Source organism: Ambystoma mexicanum, chromosome 14 (genome assembly GCF_040938575.1).
Source record: "Ambystoma mexicanum isolate Mex_15411 chromosome 14, UKY_AmexF1_1, whole genome shotgun sequence".
Taxonomy (NCBI): Eukaryota; Metazoa; Chordata; class Amphibia; order Caudata; family Ambystomatidae; genus Ambystoma; species Ambystoma mexicanum.
The window spans coordinates 618749365-618773728 of NC_090940.1; the positions used below are offsets into that span (position 1 = coordinate 618749365).

The window sequence follows — 24364 nt, forward strand, 5'->3', positions numbered from 1 at the left end:
GTCTTCACCCGTATAATTTGGAAGTTTGCTACTTGCCTGGAAAAAAGAATTTAGTGGCAGATTGTCTATCAAGGTTACCGATAAGTCAAGGTCAAACCAATCAGACACAAGATGAGGAGGAGGAGTATGTAGTTGCTGAATTGTTGTGTAGACCGAGAGGTGTGGGAACAGGCAGAGCTGGAGGATCACAATCTCAATCTTATAAAGCAGTGGACTATTGAAGGGTGAAGGAAAAAGAGTTGGTAGAGAAAGCATTTGAGATATGGTGGGAGATACGTGATGAGTTAAGCATAGTGGGGGATAGGTTAAGGAGGGGAAGCTGTATAGTGCCCCCTGAGGCGGTAAGAAGGAGCTTGCTGGAACTAGCACACCAGGGACATCTTGCTGAAGGGGCTACAAAAAGGAGAGTGAGACATTGTTACTGGTGGCCCAAAATAGACAAAATGGCAGAGGATCTTGTGAAACAGTGCACACCTTGTCAAATGAGTGACAAAAATAAGGTGGTACGAGAAGTACCTTTAATACCAAACAGTGTACCTGATCAACCGTGGAAGAAACTAGCAGTTGATATCCTGGGACCAGTGTCTGGTTTGGGAGATGGGTTTAGGTATATTTTTGTGCTAGTGGATTTCCATTCCAAATAGGTGGAATGGGAGGTGGTTAGAGAGGTGACAGCTGTGGATTTGGTGGCTTTTTTTTTTTTTTTTTTTAGAAAGGGTGTTCCTTAAGGAAGGTTGCCCTGCGGAATTGGTTTCAGACAATGGGTGCAATTTGTCTCTCAATTTATGAAAAAAATGTCTAGAGGGCTATGGCATTAAGCATGCCAGGACAGCTCTGTACCACCCTAGAGCGAATGGGTTGGTTGAAAGAGTAAATAGATTCATTAAAGGTGGGATTCAGTTAGCGATGTGCAATAGACAACCTAGGAGGGAAGTGTTGAATCACATGCTGTGGAGCTACCTGACAACCCCAACCTCCACTGTGAAAGTATCTCCTTTTGTCTCTCTTAAGGGAAGGGAGCCTGGAACCAAGTTATGTCCGGGTTTGGTTAGGTTTGACAGGTATTTTGTATTTGTATTTATTACATTTTTATACAGCCCTTTACGCGAGGACCAAAAGAATGCAATAAGCATTGTAGAACAACATGTGAATCAAGTAACAGAGAGCAGTTCATGCAACAGTTTACAACAGTTTTCTTGAATGCAGAGGTGTAACATGAGTGATGTAAGACTGTAGTGGGAGAGGCAACAAGAAGGAGATAGGATGGGTGGTAGGATCAAGAGAGAGAGAGAGGTAGTGGAATGTGTCAGGGTGGGGATTGGAGGAAATGTGATTTTAGAGAAGATTGGAAGGAGGGGTAGGAGGAGATAGAGTGGATAGGGAGAGGGACAGTTGACAGGGAGAGGGACAGTTATGAGGTTGATTGTCACAGTTATGAGGTTGATTGTCAAAAGCCAGACCAGTAATAAAGAGTCATTTGACAGGAGGGAGTGTGCCAAGAGTAGAGAGTGGAAGGTTGGAGATTGGGTGTGGATAAAGAATGCCAGAGCTACACAGAAATGTGTAGACAGTCAATTTTTGGTCCCAAAAGAATTTTCTCAGTGCGTGGAAGTGTTGTCATCATAGAGGGAGGAGAAGTGTGGTCGCAGGGCAGGTTGGCCAAAGCTGGGGATCTTGGAGATGGAGTAGGTGAGGAAATGCAGAAGGGGGAAGTGATGATCCTCCTACAGACGATTCTTCAGCAACTATGCGCATCAGATTGGATAATAATTATGAAGGCAACAAGAGACTTACATGCAAACCTAACTGGTTAAAAGACTTTACTCAGTGATAATCATATATAGGTTGTTGTTGCTTCTATAGATTTCTTTTAATTATTTTTTTGTTTTTTTTCCTCTGTTTATTCATATTAAGCTTTCTTTTTGAAGTTTTACTTAATTGTTAAAAGGGGGAAGATATGTAGGGAACTTTAAGATGTCACCACATTCCAGTTCCGTGAGACATCTTGTTCGCATACATGCCAACATTCAGACACAGCTGGGAGGGAGATTTCCACAATGAAATCGGGAGACCAACATTTCCCCATAAGCTTGCATTGGGGCAACAGCTATTTCAGGCGGGAGACAGTGAAAACTAGCCCGATTTTTCAGTGAAAAATCGGGAGTCTCCCGCCTAAATCGGGAGGGTTGGCATGTATGCGTTCGTGTCTAGTAGAATTGGAATGCAGGGTTTGAATATACGGATTGTTGGAGAAGGAGAGTGGAGGTGGGCCCTCTGAATAAAAGCTTACCTCTAAGCTTCCAAGTCCTCGCCTCTTTTCACTGGTACACTGGAAATTCACCTGGGAAAGAGTGTTTCTACATAACAAAGAGGAATGCCTGTGTTCATCCCCATTGCACATAAAACACCCTATTGCACATAACGAATCCCCAAAATACAACGAAATATCTCCATTTGGGGGCAGGCCAAATCACCCTGCTCCACTAAAATAGCAACCAAATTAACTCAGACCAAACACGCTTGGTAACTGAGAAATGGCGGTGTTCCTCCGCTCTCCTCCACGGTGCTGCCTTGAGCAGCGGCCTTCCCCGCATGGCCACGAGGTGGCCGCGCCGGCCTTCCCGCTCGCGCTACGTCGTGCGTAACCTGGTGCCACGTGACTTTCTAGACGCGCCCGAACGCGCACACCCACGCACGACGAGAAGGCGGAGCGTTGCTAAGGTGCGTTTCTCGGACGGGAACTAGTTGCTACCGCCTTGGCCAGGAGCGTCAACGGTCAGAAGGGGGTCAGCGGGGGAGGGCCTGCCTCATAGGTCAGGGGCAACGCCTCGTAGAACCACTCCGCCAGAGCTGCACCACCGGCAGCGAGTGCTGGAAGCCTCACACGCCCCCAGCAGTTCTTTGCATTCAATTCACATCTTAAACCCCGTCAGTGCCAACCCCTTCAAAGGTCAACATCGCCAAGTTCCGTTAAAACCGTTTTTTTTTGGGTAGTCTTTAACCTCTTCATCGAAGCTTATGCACACGTGGCTACACACCGGACTATCATGTTGCTCTCTTAAGGAACAACCTCCCTTTTTCTAACACATGCCAGAATAATTAATTATTTGATGTCCTCCTTCTCACCCCCCTCGTGTGCTTCTCTTTCAGGCACTAAGTATCCCGGCCTTGTTACTTCCTGCTTTGTTGGTCGTTCATTTTCGTGGTCACGAACCGTGGTATACTTTTCCCCTGCAGCACAACTTGGATAGAAAATGTCTTCTTTTTTTAAAAACAATTATATACAGGTACTTTAAAAAAAAACATTATATACAAATTCACACAACTCTCCTATTGAGGCTCAATCGTACATTGTTCAATGTGAATGCTGACCACATAATTTTACACTTATCGCTCAAGGTTCCTTAATTAACCGTGTTCCCCAGAGACCCTAATTTTGGAAGAAGAATTTGCACTCCGATTATTCGGACAAGGCCGTTGTTCTTAAAATTCCACATTTCCCTCCAATAAATACTGTGCGATGCCCATGGATTCCGCGTACCCAGGCAAGAACAACCAGCCCCAATGCGCTGTCCCTGTGGATTCTGGACGAGTGCGAGCTCAACAGGGCTTCCTTCAGTCATTGACCGCGTTACTTGATACATTGACTTCACGCCGAGCTCAGAGACAGGAGACTGAGATCCCTGGCGATATGAAACTGCCGGCATCTCATCACCCAATGGTGGAAGATGAGCCTTCTGGACCAAGCTCTTCTAGTTTTTCAAAGAATAGTTTAAAAGGCATTGATCACGGTGAAGGTGATCCTGATTGTGCTGAAGGCACAGATGATCTACGAAATTCCTCTTTTATTTATGTGGTTGACAAAGCAGCCAAAGCTTTAAACATTGGTGCAAAATACCACAAATGTAATCGTTTGGGGATGTCAAAGCCAATACTCAATCTAGATGTTTCCGTCCTTGAGCTAGCCTTCGAAACTTGGAAGAGGCCCTTTTCTGACCATTCGATCTCGCCCCCTTTAGATTCCAAGTATAGAGCTCCCAGTAACTCTCCTGTATGTTTCTCCTCACACCCACCTGCCGAGTCCATGGTTGTGTCCACAGCCCTTGGCTCCTCGAAGTGCCCAGCTTCTTATTCTGAGGTCCCCCCAGACAGAGAATCTGAAGCTTGGGATATGGCTGGAAAGAGGACCTATCAAGCTGGTAGCCTGCTTCTGCGTCAAGCTAATGCCTCTGCATTATTTTTCAAGTACTCTCTTCTGCTTTGGGATGATTTGCTTCAATTCATCCCTATGCTTGAAGGACCTTACCAGGACCAACTAAGTTTCCTTAAGACTCAGGGTACAGCTGTGGCAATGGAAGGGCTTCACGTTGCTGAAGACGTTGCTGACACCAGTGCAAGAGTAATGGCTTCTGGTATTTCCTTTAGAAGGCATGCTTGGCTTCAGTCTTCTGGACTCTCTCTTGATTTTCAAAGGCAAGTTATAGACCTACCTTTTGATGGCCTTCACCTTTTCAGCCCAAACACTGATGAAGTTCTTGAGCAACTCAAAGCTTCGGACTTCAGACATTGGTACAAATAATGCAGCGTCTTGCATCAATTGTCCCCTTTCAAGGGCCGCATCTTTCATTTTCTTCCTACGTAGAAAGGTATCAAGGATAATGGCATAACCTGGTGTGCTTTTCTTTAGAATGTTCATCATATCTCCACCACTTAATGTCAAGTAACAGTTCAACTCAACATAACGCTTGAAAGAAAATTGGAAACATGTAAATTTGCCTGCCCAATGTATTCTCTTGAATGTAAGGGTGAAAAGATTAATCTTTTTGTCATTCCATCTAAAACTTCTGGATGTCATGCAAGTATTCATAATAAAGTCTTTCTGTCTTGGCCAATACATTCTGGTAAGCATACCACAAAACCTGTCCGCCATTTGCCTTGATTTTTCTCTGCAGACTTTCTTAATACCTACTTCTATATTTCTTAGCATGCTCTTTGTATCTCGGTTTTGCTATTCCCAACATTTATTAACTTGATAACAAGATTGTTCACCAAACATCTTTAATGCGCCTGTGCTTGCAAAGAGTTCCTTCAGCCCCAAATGATTATATGGACCACTATTCTTTCAAAACACTGAAAGTTAAATTGGGAACGCATTATCCAGCTGAAATGCCTAATCAGACCCTTTATTTTCCACATCTTACCCCCCTGTGACCTGAGTTACAAACACTGTCCTTGATACCAGTCTGATTATGCTCTTCCGGCCAATAGGCATAAAACAGCTACTTTGACAAAATTACATTTCGTCATTGACATCAATTGAATCTTTTAAAAGGCACAGAAATCAGATGTCCGTCCCCAGCCAGTTACTTTCTGAGAGTGAAAAGACAAAATACAGAAAGACCAGAATTAAACCGTTATAAAATATGTTCATGATACAGATGGTCAAAGATATTGATGACTTGTTTCGTACAGTTGGTGGCATGCGTCACCAATGCAAAGAGCAATGTGAATACTGAACAAGACAAACATTCTGGTGTCAGCAATTTCAATTTTCTTCCCTGCAGTGGACAAAAGGACTGAAGAGAAATCTCTCCTAAGCTTTAACTTTTCTCATTTTATGATTTTCAAAGGTTATATTTAATTGTTTCTTGTTTGCTGTTACTTCTGTTTTTAAGGGTGTGATAGATAAAGACTCTCGGCATCAGATTTGTTTTCGATAGAACAAACTATGGTTTAGCCACATACAGTTCGTTTTTGGTGTGCTCCTGTCTGATTCGGGCAACAAGTCTATCCATTGAATGTACGTTTTCAGGTAGTGCGCCTCTCCACCTTTATGCCAAGAAATTTTTCTTTTGTATGACCACGTACTCTGCTCTTCCCTATTGTGCTTTAGGTCAGAAGCCACATAGGCGTGTTCTCAAGTCATACCAACTCAAAGATGCACCATTGATGTATCCACATTTTGGAAGCTGTCAGTGTTTGGATGCCATCTTTAGAATTGAGGCCACTTGACATCTGTGCTGCATAATTTCTTGAAAAGGGCCAGGGATTCAGTTATTATCCCAATAACTTATTCGCTGCACACATTTCCACCACTTGTTTAGCAGATCAAGTGCATTATTCCCCAGGAAGTAGCTTGACTGTGGTACATGATACAGATGTGGTGCTATGTTGACTGAGGGCAGAAGTGTGTTTTGTGCCTCTACGATATGGTTTAAAGATCTTTTGTGTGGTATCCGCAATGCCAAGAGTTTAATTTTTGTAGTGAGCTTTAATTGTTGATGGCTGTGACTTTCTGCTAACTCTTTCGTTGCGTGGAACTGGGCATTGAAACATATCTCATATTGTTTATTTGGGTTAAGGATGCCAAATGTAGAAGGATAATCACTTTTATTCTTCATAATGTTGTTTTCCTGATTGCAGCAGATCATACCCCTGACTCTGGGGAATCCACCTATTTCTCACCAGACCAGTATGTGCTTATGAGCTTTGATTGCAAGCGTTTTAGAATTCAATATTGGTGTTTCTGTACAGAAAGCTGTTATTTGTTGTTTTTTCCATACACCGTTATGTCACCTTTGTGCCTTCAGGCTATTGTTGCCAGTGGTGCTGCTTTACATCTTAGTGATGGAGCATGTGGCGTTTATGTGTTAACCTCACCAGTATTCAGATTGCGACTGCAAGGGATCACTTGTATCTGCATAAATCCCACATGCGGCTGCATTCTCTATTATTTTATTAAGATTCTGAAAACAGTCACAGCGCGTGTACAGCATTACCACAGATCCACAGACGCTTCCCATGAATGGCAGAGCATTCGGGCCAGGATAGGTTAAGTGGGAGGAGGTCCGCAGAGCAACAACATAGGCGTTTCTGTGGCGCTGTGGGGGGGTATTCATGATTTGTACTAGCTGAGCAGCATCACAGAGAGACCTGGCTCCCTTGTGTATGTGTAATACCCAATCAAACACGTTTCTAAGTTAATGACACTCCTCAGTAGTGCTATAAAAAAGCTCAGGTTGTTGCAGTAGGAGGAACAGACCAGGGTGCAAACCAGGCGAGGTGGAGCATGGCGGCAGCAAGAAAGAGGAAATGCTGACCAGGAGACTTGTTGACCAGACCCGAACCTTTTGGCACTCATGGGTGTGAGAGCAAGAGGATTTGGACAAGGCCTGGAAGAATACTAAGAAGAAAGTAACATTTTGAGAGATCCACGTGGCCCAACCATTTCCTGGAGGGTAAGAAAATCACAGCCTGACTGAATATATGATTGGGAGCAAATACTTGTTGGTAGGAGTATTTTGAAAGGTATTGCCGGTGGTCCAGAATCAAATCCAGCAACTTGAGGGTGTCAATATGTTCCCAACAATTACCCTAAAGCAAGGGGTGAAAAGTACTTGCTGGTAGGAGTGTCAAAAAGGGAAGATGGCGCTATATATCCCCAGGACTGAGTTTTTCAAAAAGTAAGCATAGTGCTATATTCCTAGTACTGACTGGCCAAAAAGCAAGCAGAGTGCTATATCCCTTGGACTGAATGGCCAAAATGCAAGCAGAGTACTAGATGCTTAAGCCTGTTAGTGTGAACCAAGAAGCGTAATGGGTGCTGTATCCCTGAGGCTGTAGACTAAATTAGGGATAGGAATACCAGTACTCCCGTATTTAGGCTCTTTAAATGGCTCCCGCCTGACACCTTTTGCATACTGATGCTTATTTCTAGCTGCATATCCATAGATCCTATAGGTATTCACCCCACCACCCATCCTGACAAAGTTAATGAAAGTTTTGAAATGTGCTTTCATGGCTTGCGTGCCTTCTGTTGAGCTTGTGCCACAACTTTCTTTAAATGTTTTTAAAAAGCACATAGCAGAGACAACTATGCTTCCACAGGTTCTGAGGCAATCAACATACTCAATGTTGAGGCATTGTACTGCATACGTTTTGCTGGGAAGGACAAGAGTTGGCACTTAATGCCTTACCTTGAAATATCCCTTGAAATCGGGACACATAGGGCCCCCTTTCCCCAGTGTCTGTTTTCATGTATGCAGGGATTTTACCTAACTCCATACAATAGATTTTTCTGTGGCATTTTTGGGGCTATAAATGTAGTTACGTTAATACATATATACAATCATTTTGGCAGTATTTTTATTTTCAAGTAATACGTCCTCAACAATAGACTGAGGGAGGATTATAGAGTTTTGAGAGATGTGAGCAGAGTAGGAACATTTAACTTGTACCTTTTAGTTGTATCTTCCTACACTGTTGTTTGTCTGGAGGTCTTATTTACTTTGATATTGTAGGTCATCATTTTCGTTTTAAGCAGATTATTTTAATTGCGGAGAAGGAGCGATAGACCTGGCAGATGGCCAGATTGAATGCGATGCTGGCCATTTCATCTGGCTTTTCAGAAATGTTTGTTCATGGCAGAGGGGTATGTCCCTCTGTCATATTTATGGGCAGGGGCTCAAATGGGGGTGGGGGGAATAGAGGTAATCAGAGGCATCCCTGTCTAGTTCCTCTGCCAAATGTGATGCTGGTGCTTTCAAAATTGGCTATTGTTTTATCTTCCTGGGGAAAAGTACATTTCTTAAACAGTGCTCTGAAACAGCACCTACCAAACTTATCTGAGCCCTGAACAGCTATGCATATAGCAACTGGCTGCGAAGGGAGATTTCTCTACTGTTGTAGGATCTATCTGATTATGGAACCATATTTCATCTAACAGTTTCCAACCCTTTATAAAAAGGTCCCAGGAGATGAATATTTATTTATGGTACTCTATAATGTAACTGACACTATCAAGTTCAACTGTGCCTTAAATCTTGCCTTTATATGGGTGTTGGAGAAATCCGGATTTAGTACTGTATATGTCCTCAAAGTAATTTGGGACACTGGCACCTAATAAAAGCGCAGGTTCCGATGGTATTCCTGTGGAATTATTTTATAGTGAATGTTCTCGATTGCATCCAATTTCTAACGAGCCTTTAACATAATTTGGCATATTATTTATACTTCATCGAGCTGGCGTCAACCAGCGATTGTATCCATTTACAAGGAGGGGAATAGGAATACACCTAAATCTAAGTTACAAGAACCTTTTCCCTCTTGGGTGCATCCTCCAGGGTATTTGGCGTACTCATGTGTAAGAGGGTATATGACTCGGTCCAGCAGAGGCATGGTCTAGCTAAGACTCAGGGAGACTTCATAAAGGGGGTTTGGACATCTGATCAAAGTCTGTATAGTTTTGGCAGCAAAATATTACCATCTAGATGCTGCACCTGTCTTCATGACCTACATGGTTAACAGGTCGAAACTGAGGGAGGTCCTGATGGTCATCCAGATTCCTGACCTTCCTTTCAAGGTCATATATTCTCTGTTTAAAAACTACTGGTTGTGTGAGTTTTGGTCCAGCAGGGTAGTGCAATAAGGACTTTCCGGTGATCCGGGGCATCAAGCAGGGGAGTGTTATGGGCCCCTCCTTTTCAACCTCCACCAATTCCCTGAGAGGTCTCATTATTATTAATTGGGCGTTTATCAAGCAGATGAACTTGTCATTCATTTGGGGATGTGTAATGCGTTAGTCATTGGAGGAAAAACATATTTGTCTTTCATCTTAAGGGCACCCAATTGGAAATGGATAGGTATTTTACCTACATGGGAGTAGTGTTAAACGAAAAATTGTCTGCAACAATGCACATCAGCAGAAAGGCTACTTTATTGAGATGGGTAAATCAAACTCTTGTTCACACTATGAAGCAACTGGTTAAACGCCCTAGACAAGCCTTGCTTTGCACAGATCTAACACCATTAAGAATGATCAGGCCTTATGGTGCTGGCTTATATGCAGTTGGTTAGTATGACCCATTACAAAGATCAGAATCCCTATTCCTTCGGAGAATTGTGTGCCTCCCTAAATCTGCCAATTCCCTAATAGTTCACAATGAATTGCATTAGGTTTATGTAATGGATAAAGTATGGGTTAGGCCTTTGCGGTGGTGTCTTTCTTTATCATCAAATGATCATGCAGGTTAGATTAAGAGGCTTGTTTTAGATGCTTGTGACAAGTGTAATTTTTGCACAATACCTTGGGTGGCCAACATTGGACATTTGTTGAATCTTCTGGGCCAGTTGCCTTCACTGTTTAATTTTACCATAAACCGAAGGAGTGAGAGGGGTTGTATTCTGACTAAGCTTAAATATAGATTGCACAGGGATAGGGAGGCTGCCGAATTAAAGGAGGATAATCGGTCACAAGTCGTTGTGCACTCGCCGAGCAAGGTGGAAGACTATTTCAAATACTTCTTCGATCCAGTTGCGAGGAGCTGGCTGACCCGTTTCAGGTTTGATTCTTTGCCAGTTGGGAACACACTGGTCCTTTAGTCAAAGTCAACTTAACATATGTATAGAGGTCTTTTTTGTTTGGCTCATGCGGAAATTGAGCTACTTTGATATTTTATTTTGTCCCAAGGATATGAAAATTCATGCTCACACTTAAGTAACCCAGTTGAAATATAAAGGATGTATTCCTTGTCACCCATCCTTTTTTATTTTACTCTAAGTGGGTACCAGGCAGTTGCCCGGGCTCTCAATAAAGTGTTTGTGTGTGTCTCTCTCTGCTTTTAGAATTGGATTTAAAGAAAGTGCCTTGCACTTAATAAACGTGTTATGCACATTGGGATTCATGGGCACTTGCCTTTACACTAGCGTACACCCCTATTCTTTCTTTCCTATGTTGGATTTACCTGCCTCGTTCTGCTGTGCAGATTGTAATTGTTTATTTGTACAGCGCTTATACACAGGTGAAGTGCTTCAAAGCGCATCAAGGCAGGAAGGGAGCAAGGGAGAACAGTACCCCTTCTTAGGCCTTGAAGTTGCCGAATGATCTAACAAAAAAGTAACTTGCGTACTAGGCCTGACGGCATTTCTCCTAGTGCAAGTGCATGAGGTGTAACAAGTGCAACCAGATAAGGGGGGGTGGTACAGATAGAACTAGGTCATGCAAGTGTACAGACGGAAGTGCAAGGGAAGGCGGCAGGGGGAAAAAGTGTGCCCAGTCGAACAGGGCCCTGGGTTAAGTGCAAAGTGGTTCCCTCTCTAATGGAACGTATGCTGAAAAGTGCAGTAGAGGTTACCTCTCTCGGGGAACAAATGCTGTAAGCGCATTAGTGTTCAGCATAGTGCAGAGGCCCATGGGCAAGTGCAAAGACTGGCAGGGGAGCCTGGGAACTGTGAGGCTCTGGAGGTGAGCCAGCTGACCAGTCAGTGAAGGTGAAAAGTGTTAGGTGAAGATGTTGGAGTGAAGGTGGAAAAGAAGAGAGGAAGTTAGCAAGGGAGAGGGAGAGAGAAGGAGGAAGAGAAGAGGATGGTCTTGAGGCGTTTAAGGCGCTCCGGCTCAAGGGGGAGAGAGGCAGGGAGGCTGTTCCAGAGGGATGCACCTGGAGAGGATAGGGATGTACTCCAAATCTCTGCTTGGAAAAACTGCTCACACGCTAAGAGTTGGAGGAGGCTGAGCGCAGGGCTCTAGAAGGAGAATATTTAGGAAGAGAGCATTGTAGATAGTGCTGGCTGCAGCCCCAGAAGGCCTTGTGGACTATGCAGAGGGTCTTGATCCTAGCAGACACAGGGAGCCAGTGGAAGGATTTCAGCACCAGGGAGATGTGGTCCGTGGGCTTGAGGCCAAGGATAAGTTCTGTTCTGGATGAGTTGTAGCGGACGGAGAGTAGAAGTGGGAAGATTGAGAAAGAGGCTGTTGCAGTAGTCCATCCTAGAGAGAACCAGCTGCACCTCCTTAAAGGTATTCTACCTGTTATCACATTCCCAGAAAAGGCTCACCATCTCCTGTGTGTCTCTCTCTGCTTTTAGAATTGGATTTAAAGACACACAGGAGATGGTGAGCCTTTTGGGGAATGTGATAACAGGTAGAATACCTTTAAGGAGGTGCAGCTGGTGGTGGGACTTTTTGGAGATGTCCGAGATGTGAGAGGAGAAGGAGAGAGTGGAGTCAAAAATGACTTTTGTCTCACTAGCAAAATGTTGTTAGCCTCACTAGCAGGTGAGGGCGCAGGGCCAAGGGAGGCCGGCCAGTGGGAAATTGGAGAACGCGGGGGGGCAGGGGTCCCAATGAGGACAATCTCTGTATTACCGACATTGAGACAGAGATTGTTGGCAGCACACCAAGACTGAATAGCAGACAGACAGTAATTCACCATATGAGGCTCTATCTAGCTTTTGATGGCATTACATTTGAAGCTGTGCCAGGGCTTCTGATTGTACCCGCAAATGTGAGACTGCAAGTAGCATTACACAAAGCCATGCCAATAGGCTTCCTCAGTGCTTATTTACTTGCCATGCATCAGTATACTGATAACACCCAGATGTACCTTAAGGTCAGTGCCCTCCCTCCATCGCTACTCTCAAGGACATCGCTCGCCTCAACTCTTGAGGCTCTCGCGCCTCACCTAGCAAAAATATCAAATGGTTGGAGCCTAAGCTAGAAAGTAAAGAAAAGACTTACAATCAGTACTTTGCCTACCAAACGCAGCCATTCAGCACTCAATCCCGGCAGAGGCTTGGAATGCCCTCACCATCCTTAATTTCTACAAAACATGCTCTTTCATCAATACCTGCCAGACAAAAAGAAAATCCTACGCCCTCTGCCCCGCCCCTCCACAAACAGTACTACGCTACTGTATATAATGCCAAGCCCAATGATGGCACCCTCCCGTTGTCCAAGACTCTCGAACTGGCTTAGCGTTATAAGCAATAAAATAAAGGATAAGAGTCTGGAAATCGAAAAATATTGCAACAAAGAACAGAGCTGTGGAACTCTGGAATCTTTAGGAAATGCCCAAAGAAAAACGGTGTGAAGGATTTATTCAAATGAAGTAACATTTCTGGCAACAAATTGTAGTTTTCTTGTGTGCCCTTAAGTGTTGCATTTTCTGAAAATGGCGCTGTATGTCAGTTTCATCACAGAGCAAGGAGCAGTGGATTTCTAAAAGCGCTATCTCGAAGCACTGAGCACCCACGGGAGTTGGCAGCCCATTACCAAACAGGCTACATCTGGAGGCCAAGAAGAGGACATTTTGCTCGCAGAGAGAGTTGCCCAGAGAGATCCCCTATTTCAGCAAAATGGGGGAAAACAGCAAGACGGGAGGCCAGACATGGAAGTGCATTGATTTTTCCATTCCCAGAACCCAGCCTAGTTAAGCCTAGAGTAAGGGGCCCGTGTATGCAACCCTTCTGCTAATGCATGGGCCAAAACCGATTGGGATTCTGGAATGGAGCTGTATTCCCCTTTAAAAATGCTAGAGAGATACTGTTGAACCCCAGTCATAGGTGAGGTATTGGATGGCGAGAGCTGGTGAAATACCTTCTAAACATCTGAGCATTGTGAGGCTAGGAGAGGGAAACGTCTATTTGAAATTCCCTTTTATTCATGTCTAGTGAAACACAAGACTTGTTTGCCTTTCTCATCACACCTGTTCCCTCTCTCATGAACTGCAAAAGTCACCCTAGAGATTGCGTGCAAGTAGTTGACCTGGTTAGATCAAGGGCCATGTGGGTGGAAACAAACTGCTTGAAGTTTAATACCCACAGAAAAGATGGCAGCAGTTTCACTCACTGTCCACCTTCCAGGTTGAAAGTACATGATGGTGTTGCCGGATACCCATTAAGTGCTGTATTGCAAGTAGCAAAGATCTACAGTTAGCCATCAGCTCAATTGCTTGTAGGTCATACTTTGCTAACAGAAGTGGAGTGCCCATGTCCCCTTCATGCCTCTGAGTGGAGAGTAAAACAAGATAAGTTAAATTATAACTTGGGCAAAAACTGTAATTGATAAATGAACATAGCTTTTCCTTTAGCAGACACTGAAGTGCGTCTTTGAAGCTAAACATCTTGAATGGACTTTGGGATCCTTTGTCTGGCAGCTGGCACTTCGGTTAGACGGTATTCCCCCTATTACATCGCAGACCATCACTGCAAGCTCGATTTCATTGCATCTTTTCCAGTGTATTTCAGTGAAGCTATAGATGGGAGGGGGAATGGGTTGGGATATATATTAAGGTGGAGGGATAGGTTCGGGGACTGCCTGAGTTATTGTCATCTGGTCACTTCCACAGTCCGTATCTGGAGCTCTGTGCCCAGTAGGGCACCACCAGGTCCATCAGGGACACAGCTGTTTGTGTCAGTCCCTAGTGTCACAAAGTCCCTCAGTCTTTTTTAGTTCACAGATCTAGTCAACCTAACACTGAAGCTGTCCCCACTTCTCAGTAGTAGAATCATAAGTATGTATTGTGCTGTAGGGCAGAGTCCTTGTTTTGTGGGCAAATCACAAACAAAAGTACAAACGCACCCAGAATATGTACAAGACCCCCAAGACTATTCAGCAGAGGACCACCACTGAGGAATCTGGAGTCAATAGTTATGAAGTCCCTTCCCTTTGGGACACAACCGCAATATACACCAGCAGGAGCAGGGCTGATGAGCTGTTCTCCGTTGACACTATTGGAGGACTACGGAGGAAGATGACTTCCTCTGGAGAGAGTTTATCAATCCCCTCCACTCGCCAAACGGTGAAGACCCTCTCCACTCATGCTTCAGGAGCCTGGGCATTTGCTGTCCCTGCTCCTCTCACTGTTGCTCTAGGGACATGGTGCAGGGCCATTGCTTGGTCCTGGTTCTGGGTTTCGGTGAGTTAATCATCTGTTTACCTATTAGTTTAATTGAAGCCCCCTCTTGAGTAGGGAGTCTCTAAGAGCTTCTCCATCTTTTTAAGATTTCTTTTTTTTTTAAATGGCACCATTGCATTCTCATATTACTTCACAAATTAGATGCACGATGCTTGCCTTGGGTAAGACTATAGCTGCTCTCTACAGCTAGTTTACCTGACCTCTGAGAGCCAGGTTAATGTTGTGCACCTTCCATTTGAGGAAAACTGTTTTTTATTTTTTTGCAGCCCACTCACTGGTAAGGCAATATCCATAGCCAATTCCCACAAAGCCATAGCCAAAAGCCGTTATAGGGCTTATCTGGACTTGCATTGATATCTAGGCATTTTGCAAACAGCGTTTCTGTTTTCTAAATACTGCATTAGGGATCACAGATATAACAGCAATCAAAGGAGATAAAGTTAAAAAACCAGTGAGCGTGGTCCTACAAGGTAACAAATGTTCCCTTAATACATTTTACTGTTAGGTTGATCATTCTAGACCACGGGCAGGGTACTAGGTCCTCACAGGTTCAACCGTGGCTCTGCAGCTACCTTGGCTAACCATTTGGTAGGAGGGATAAAGCAGTCTGATCCCAAACTTTATGGGAGGTGTGTAGGTGCCACTAGATGCAGAATAACTTGGCTAGTAACAAAATCCATAAAGTGCATGCTCTTTCTGGGTTAGTTTCTTTATAAAGCAACATTTTAATTACACTAGACCATATGAGATTAAATAATATACCCACTTGGGAGCAAGCCTGGAAGACTCCAGGTGTCACGATTGAGGATTTCTAACACCAGCAGGCCAGAAAGAAGTGTGGGGGTAGTGAGGTTGCATAGATATGCAAATAGGCGACATTATCAGTGTCTGAACTCAGTTCTGTGTGGTTCCTGGGGCTGAAGGTTGCAAATGTTTAGCTGCTTTCAGCCCCAGCAGGATCAGGACCTTCCTGATTGTGATTTGATGGTATTCTTTATTGCAGGCTTTTCTGGCTTGAATGCTGTGCCAGACGGCAAACGTTTTGCCACCTTGTGTGCCAGAGAGCCAGATTATGCAACATTGCAGGAAGTGATAGAACACCAAGAAGTTATGTCACAGAACTTTCAAAATCAATGCCTTCACTGGAAGTGATGCTGCTGTCATAGTCCAGTTACAGCTTCAAATGCCTCATGTGGCAAAATTACATAAGACACCACTTCTATTGATATTAGAGGGGCTTTGGGGAGCATGGGCGTCGTTCTCTAATCAATGTGCTACCTGTAGGCAGTATCCCTGTCACTCTTGTGTCATGCTCGTAAAAATAGATGCTGTGCAAAGACTCTAGCATGGACAGTTGTCTTAGGTAAATTAGAACATTTTACACACCCTGGTAGATGAGGTCTGGAGTCGATAAACCCCTGACCCATCAGGACTTCCCAAGACCCAGTCACGCTGCAGGCGAATCCCCCGCACCCTCCCTACACAACTCCAATATCCAGGAAGGACCTACTCCATTGCTTTAAATAAAACTAGTGACTCTGCTCCCTGGAGGCAAGAAGCAATATATGTCGAGCATCTGTCGGAGGAGAAATAAATGACACATAGGCACCCCCCGAAGCACGAATTGTACTGCTTCTCATTCAAGAACAAAATGGTGGTGAACCTCACCCCACCAGTAGAGCACCAGTGGAAACCCCAACATTTTATTCTGAAGAGAAAGGATCATCCAGCAGACCCAGAAATTCCGAATTCCCAAGTGCTTAAGTTCCGTACCTTCATGGAAAGTGAGCTGCGAGAGAGAGAAACAGGGTGCTAAGTAAATAAACACTAAAAGCACAGAGTATGATTTCTAAATGACCACTAGCGTTTTTTTGTTTTTTTTAATGTCCTGTACTAGAAAGCCTAACTCCCGGTTTCATTAGAGAAACACCTGACTTCCTCAGCCCAATATCATTGAAGGTATTTGGAAGCTCTGTCTCGCCAGATAACTCCTCTGTCGAGGAGAAGGGAAGTAGGAGTCCTGACTTGGCTCCAAGAGTTGTGGGACCAAAGCCATCTGTGAGAGACCATGCACTACCTGAGAAGCCAATTCCATTTGACGGGCAAATAGAAGAGGCAGCTCCAGCTGTGATTCCAAGAGAGTGCGAGGAGACTGCCCTGCAGCCAAGAGGATTAATTGAGAATCTAAGTCCCCAGTGTCCCCATTGTTGCAGATGGCCTCAAGAGCACACCAACTCTCTGAGAAGGTTCAAGGTGTTTTATTAAAATCTTTTAAAAGGGGCTCACTAAGAGCTGTTCCTCTCTTGCTCGTCTCACATGGGCTATTAACCTCGTAGTCTAGACGTCCCTAAATCCCAAGGTTGTTACTAGAGATCCACAATTCCTACTGTTCACAAGCTGACTCGCTAATCGCGGGGACCTAAAGGGAAACGCCTTATCTAGCTGACTCTCTCTGAGAATTCCTAGGTGGATCTTATTAAGGGTCCCACAGAAATAATAATGATCTTTACTATTGGATTAAGTGCTGTCACGTTAACCAGGCTCCACTTGTCTTTCCCTTTCATGCCCTTATGCTCCCTGTCCTGAGCTTTCTTTATGTTTCCCTTCTTCCCACTCTCCTCCCTGGTATTCCTCCCACCACTGTTCCCTCTTCTGTCCCTCAGATGTTCCTCTTCCTCTATTGCGTACCTTGACCCTCAGATCTATACTCCACTACTCTCTCCTCCCACGTCTCTCCATTCTCCTCCATTACTCTTCACTCTTCTCCCACTACACTCTCCTCCAACTCCGTCTCTGTCGCCCCCTTTCACTGTTCTCAACCTCTCTCAATTACATACCCCTGCACTCTCCCTTAGTCTCACACACCTTACACGCACTGTGCCTCACCTTGCAACCATTCTCACCCATGTGCCTCTTCACCGTCCTTCCTCTGCCTAGTTTCTCGAGCCTCCTCCTACATTGACCTCACCCAAAGAACCCACCGTGCCCTGGTTTCTCTTTCCCTTGTTATCCTCCCCTGTCCCTTTCATTGGCTCCTCTTGTTAGCTGGTACCCTGGGCCTTTCAAGTATGTTTTCTCATTGTTACTTCTGTAAATGGTCTGTAACTATGAATCGTTTTTTTACTGGTGCCGCCGTGAAATTATGGAATCTGTTCCTGCCAGGGATTAGAAGGATTGCAGTTACTTGAAATGTTGAAAGGTGGTTAAGATATGGTTCTGGGGTCAAGTTTTTAATTAAATCGTTTTTAAGGGAAATTTTATTTTCAATTCCTGTTTTATGATCTTAACTGACTCTGTATTTTAGCATTCTTTGAATGACAATGTTCGATATGAACATGTGTGTTATGATTATCATAAATTATTGTTGAATTGTATTTGTATAAATGCATTTTGTTGCAATGGCTGTACAGCCGTCAGATACACCTGTGTGTCTAGTTCGCACTTTAGAAAAACTACAAACGAATATAAAATAGAAACTCTGGTTCTACTTTATACATTTGTAGCATAGAATGATTTCCTGCGTGGAGCAGGAACTCCCTTGTTCCCAGCAGGTACAGAGCTGAAAAAAGGGTGTGTTCATTATATGGGATCAAAGAGAAGCTAGAAAAAAGACCCTAGGAGGAAGTATCTCAGGATATCGCAGATTAAATATTTGTTGTGTGATAAGAATACAAGGCTGTTTACAAAAGCGTTTTTCCTTAGTTTGCTTTTCTTTTGCAGGATTGTTCTGCTTAAACTGTCCTACCTCCTGAAACCTGTGGTGACCTGCAGTGGTTTGCCATGATTCAAAGCCTGCCTGCTGATGTGCGAGCCCGATTGCGTTCTGGAATGACTATATGCTCATTCGGGCAATGTATGGAGGAGCTCCTTCTCAATAGCACTGATGCCAAAGCCACGTGTGTGGCCATCCGAGTAGATCTGGAAACCTTCAGGATCCAAGTGGTGGATAACGGCACCGGGATGGGTCAAGATGATGTGGAGTTGGCTGGGAAACGGTACTTCACAAGCAAATGCCACTCAGTAGAAGATTTAGAGAACCTTAAGAGCTCTGGATTTCGAGGGGAGGCACTGGCAAGCATAGCAAACATGGCCAGTCTAGTGGAGATTATGTCGAAATCCAACAAGTCTTCCAAGACGTTCACCAAGCTGTTTCAGAATGGGAAAGCCTTAGAGGTTTGCGAAACAGAGGTGGGCAGGCCAAGCATAGGCACCACTGTGACTGTCTGCAACCTCTTCTACAATCTTCCTGTGCGGCGCCAATGCCTTGACAATGTTCTGGAGTTGGAAAGGGTGCGGCAGAAGGTGGAGGCTGTCTCTTTTATGCATCCTCCCATCTCCTTCTCTTTGCGAAATGATTCTGCCGGCTCCATGCTGCTCCAGCTCCCCAAAACAAAAGACGTCTCTTCCCGCTTTTGCCAAATCTATGGACTGTCTAAGACCCAGAAGCTGAGGGCTGTCAATTTTGAGCACGGGGGTTTTAGGATGTGTGGGTACATCAGCTGCGAGGGCCACTACAACAAGAACATGCAATTTTTGTATGTAAACAAGAGACTTGTTCTCAAGACAAGACTTCATAAACTGATTAATTTCTTGTTGAGAAAGGAGAGTGTGATATGTAAGTCAAAAGCTGCCACCCCTGGTAGACCGAGCAGTCCCTCCAGACATCGTACAGGACCTGAGCTCCATGGAATCTATGTTATTGATGTGACTTGCAGTTACTGTGAATATGATGTGTGCTTGGAGCCTGCAAAGACTCTCATTGAGTTTAGGGACTGGACAGGCGTGCTGCGTTGTATTGAGGAAGGGATCAAAACATTTTTAAACCAGGAACATTTATTTATGGTGCCCTCCAGTGAAGATATAAAAGAATTTAATGAAAGTAATAATTTTATTTTATCAAGCACTGACGTTCAACCTGTCATTTCTTGTGGAAAGACCGCCCAGGAACCCTTTCAGGAAAGGTATGGCATTATACTTGATTCCTTTGAACTTGCTAACCTCAAGTCCAAAGATGTCCTTAGAAAGGCAAGTTCAAGCACTAAACTGTTGGCTAGTACACCTGCTGATTTAATCGCAGGAGTAACTCAACCGCCAGCTACTAACAAACATGATGAGGAAATCAGTGGTGAGGCTGGGCAAAGCACTCCAGCTGAGCCGCTTTGTAGGACAGGGGAGTCCACTATAAGTGGAAGTTTAAATGAATTTATTTTGGAAACAAAAGAGGCTGGTTTGGTGGCAGGGAAGGGGCACCAGGAACCTAAACATTTTCCTCTTTTGAAAAACTGTCCTATTGAAGTAGATATGTGTACAGATGGCATGCCTTCGGTTTCTGTACTGGCAAAGTCCTCTGCGGAAGAAACGGAAGTCCTCCATAGAGATACCGTTGTTGATAGTAGCCCTCTCTGTACATCTGTTAGTGATGATGATAAAGCAGTGGGTAAATGTGCTGGAGCAATATCTCAGTCTGACTCAGAAACTGGAGTTCAATCTGATTTTTCTTTCAAAAGTACTACAATGCATTTTTGTAATGCATTTGAGAAAATTCCACATCTGGAACGTAGGTCTGAACTCGAAGCACCAGGAGACGACTCTGTGCGACTAGGATTGTGTTCAACTGGCTTCATAACTCACCCTGCTGCCAAGATGATAAAAGAAAGAACTCAAACGTATAGTTCACTGCAACTGTTTGCTACACCTGGCCCTGTGTGTGCCCAAGATGTCTTTGGAGTCAATATGAGCATTTCAAAACCAGGCGAAAATGTCGCTAACCCCTTATTTGGTTTGGCAAAGGAGCCTTCTTCTTTCCAAAGCAATAGAGTGGACAACGCGATATGTACAAATTCTAAGCAAGAGAGCAGCAGCCCAAGCAGAAGTAGCGAGAGTGTTGTGAAGTTGCCATCACAAAAATCACTTCTTGCGGCAGCCACATTTTCTTCCTCAAATCGGAACAAGGCAGCATGCAGTATTCAGAGCTCATTGAAGAAATCTGTGTTTTCCAAGCCCCAATCTTGTAGGAAGCTTTCGCTGTTTGCTCAGTTGGGATCCTTAGAGCGATTTAGAAGATGGTGTGGAAAGGTGCAAAACCCACAATCCATCTTTTCATCCTCTCAAGACAAAACAAATGGAAGTCAGACTGCAGCCATTCTGCGATCTGCTGCACAACCCGAACGAACACTAGATCACAACCACAATGAAAAGTCCTTGCATACTTTTAGTACAACTGCTCCTGTTCTGCCTACAGATCCTGAACTATTAGTGACCAAACCACACATTGCTACAAATGACAAGTCTGATTGGGAGCATCTGGGGCACCCTACTCTTGCACTTTCTGATTATACTGGTTCCAAACAACCAGTCGTTGCTGACACTATCTCCTTAAAGTCATTAGCCGCAAAGTTATCCAAAATGAGAGGTGGAGCAAAAGAAACTCCTGCTCTAGAAATTCACTCAAATGTTAATGTGGAATGTGAGCAGCTCCCAGAAGCCAATAATGAAGGCTGTCAAATGTCTTGCCTGTCATATACAGACATTGGTAGCAGGCAAAAGCTGGAAGATTTTCCAAACTCTTATACTAGTCAAAAGAACTCTGGCACTTACAGCAAAGCTACTCAAGATCCATGCAAATATTCCATGTTTATTAACATAGTTGGTGAAAACAAGGCCAGTTCATGCATCGATCTAACTGCAGGGAACTCCATGGATTTATCGCACAATGAATATGGAGTTGCCTGTGATCAATCTGCACTTTTAGACCAACACTCAAAAGCCATTGATCCATTGCCTGATAATTTGGTGGATAACATAAATGAAATGGATTGTCAAAGGGGAAACACTGACCCAAAACAATGCTGTTCTGGTTGGCTTCAGCGTTTTGATGTGTCGCTGGGACGGACCATATACATCAACAAAACAACAGGATTGAGCAGTTACAGTGCGCCCTTGGAAGAAAGTCGAGCCACTTGTACTAAAGACCTAACGACTTTGGCCGTGAATGTTGTCTCCAAAAGTGGTATGTACTGCTCAATGAGCATTTAAAATTATTCGACATTATGTATTTTGTGAAATATCGTGAAGCGCTGTTCCGAGCAAGAAAAAGTAACTGTAGCAATTTCAGATATCTTTGTTGCATGCTTCTCAGTAGTGTGATATTTATAAGGCAGTATTTTCAAACCACTTTACTTTACCTACGATCTGCTCCTGTTATTTAATATACAGATGCATAAAGAACTTCATACATCATTTAATCTATTTGAAAAACACATTTTAATCTTTTTTCTTTATTAAAACGAATTACAATCGTGATGAATGTGCATAACAGAATAAATAAGACTAACAACGTTTTTTCAAAGCACATCTGTGGGGAGGCATGTTATAACAAGCGGAGACTGACACAAAGGGTACAATTTGCAAAACCTTTATTTAAATGATTGGGATTGGAAAAACTCATATTCCTCCCTATAACTAAGATGGGAGAAGTTTCGAGCATCAAATAATAAATAACGCAGTCCTGTCAAATAAAAATGGCCTATGCTAACAAAACCGCTTACCTGCCCTATCTCTTATACAAAAGTGTAAAAAGGAAACATGTCTACAAAAGGAAAATCGGTGTTCAAATGATAATGTGGTTGAACCAGCTCTCCTCCCCAGGTTAGGCCTCATGGATTAAGGCGATCCTTGTAGGCAGGATGACACACTCTGGCTTGGTTTTCAACACAATATATGTATAGTTCAAAAAGTAATGTATTGAGGCCCGCCTGGCCTTCCACGCTCAAGAGACTTTCTTTCAAATTCATGTTTTATCCAAAACATTCCGAAACGAACCCCCTCTACTGGGCTTAGTCCTGTCACTAAACACTTTTGTTTTTGTGTTAATATGTTTTATTGGTTTTATACTCATTACAATTATGTCTTGCTGGCTCATCGGTTCAGTACATTCCAACAACTTGAATCTTGTTTAACACCCGACTTACCTCCCGCCCACCCCGAGCCTGCCGATAATATAGTCCACTTTCATAGTAATCTAATACACAAGCCCTATCATATACCCCCTGTCTAGTCCGAGTTGTTGACTGTGTTTTGGCTGAACAGTGTGATGGTGAGGGCGATCCATTGCATTATATAAGTTCCAGGCTCTTGTCTTTGCTCACTCAGCGCCCTTTCCCACACTCCCGTTTCATCTGTCGACCATTTCCGCAGATCCTCTCTCCTCTTTGTGGATACTAGGTGCTGTTGTAGCCTTCCATCGTATCGTATTGTAATGCTATGCTTTGCCAATGCAAAATTGGGTCTTTCATCTTACCCAATGTCTTCTGTTTACTGCCCCTCTTGAACAACCCCAATAAACATGCCTCTGGGGATAGTATGTCCAGGGTTCTACCTCGCCCAGCTACCCTGGTTGCAATACTTCCCCAAAATTCCTGTATAGCGTTGCATTTCCAAAACATGTGTCATGCCAGCATTCTCCCTGTTACATTTGGGGCACCTCTGGCTACTAGCGCCTTTGAACTTGGATATCCCCTCAGGTGTGAGGTATGTTCTTTGGTTGGTGTAAAATTGGAGCATCTGCAGTCTAGCATTTCTTGAGACTTTCTTGTGATATGAGACTACTCTACTCCCATTCCTTTTCCTCGAAGGCTCTCTCCAGTTCTCTCTCCCAGCCCGCTTTACATTTAATTTCTTCCCTTGAATTACAGCCTAGATATGGCATGTCCTCCTTCTGAGATGTTGATCATGGTCTTTATGTCCTCGTCCACTCCTATAGTATCAGCCCCCCCAGCCATCTATCTTTCACTACTTTAAGTGGTATCACGTAATAGTATCCCCAACAAAAATATCGCGTTCCATGCCTTAATATCGCCGCAAAAATAAGCGATATTTTTGTGTGGCGATATTTTTGTGGCGATATGAACACATGGAACCCTTTCAGTATAGTCCTTTGTAATAGGAATTGTCCCTCGCGTATGCCTGTGGTTATTTGCAATTCTGAGAATTCCAACAATGTCCCTCCCAGAGGTCCCCGATAGTTGCAACTCCGCAGGGCTCCCAGTATGCTCTGACTCTGGCACGCTGTCCCCATTTGTCTGGGACTACCGCCGCTAGTGGCATCGGGTACTGTTTCAGCTCTTGCGGGGGTCTCCATATTAAGCAGATGCAATTTCACCAGTGCCGGTTATAAGAGTGTCGTGTCCCCTGTGGGGCCATCCGCCATCCAATATACCACCTCTTGTAAATGGAATGCCAAGTAGTACAACTCAAAATCTGGGATTCCCAGCCCATTCATATGGTCTTTGCAACTTGTTAAGGGCCACCCTGTGCCTACTTCCATGCCACAGGAAACATCTACATTCCCTGTCCAACCCTTGGAAAAAAAAATACCAGGCATGTGATACAGAATGTTTCTGAAGTAGTGCAATTCTCTGGGTAATGCCACCATTTTAAGTAAGGCTGCTCTGCCAACCATCGACAGGGGGAGTTTGCTCCAGAACTGCATGGCTTTACCCAATCCCTCTCTGACATGGATGGTATTTTGTTCATGTTCTTGGTTGGGGTCATGGTATATATTTAGTCCTAGATATCTAAAGGAGGACAATGCTCCACGGTAGGGGCAACACCGGCAGCTCAGTATCTCGCTTTGCTGCCATCTGAGCCTGCAGGAACAGACTGGATTTATT

The 24364-nt window shown here is 44.0% G+C and overlaps 1 protein-coding gene across 7 annotated transcripts in view; it reads left to right on the forward strand.

The window, feature by feature from the left end:
* Positions 1-2680: 2680 nt before the first annotated feature.
* The window catches only part of MLH3 (mutL homolog 3), a 252031-nt gene continuing 230347 nt past the window's right edge, over positions 2681-24364 (forward strand). For 6 of the 7 annotated variants that reach the window (XR_011283805.1, XM_069638055.1, XM_069638057.1 and 3 more), the window contains exons 1-2: positions 3516-7238; positions 18414-21702. Coding sequence is in view for 6 of the 7 variants with exons in the window: in XM_069638055.1 (XP_069494156.1) it covers positions 18474-21702 (3229 nt within the window). In the remaining variant the exon portion in view is untranslated. Of the gene's footprint in view, positions 2722-3515; positions 7239-18413; positions 21703-24364 lie in introns of those variants that run through there. The other variant, XM_069638056.1, reaches the window with a different exon arrangement.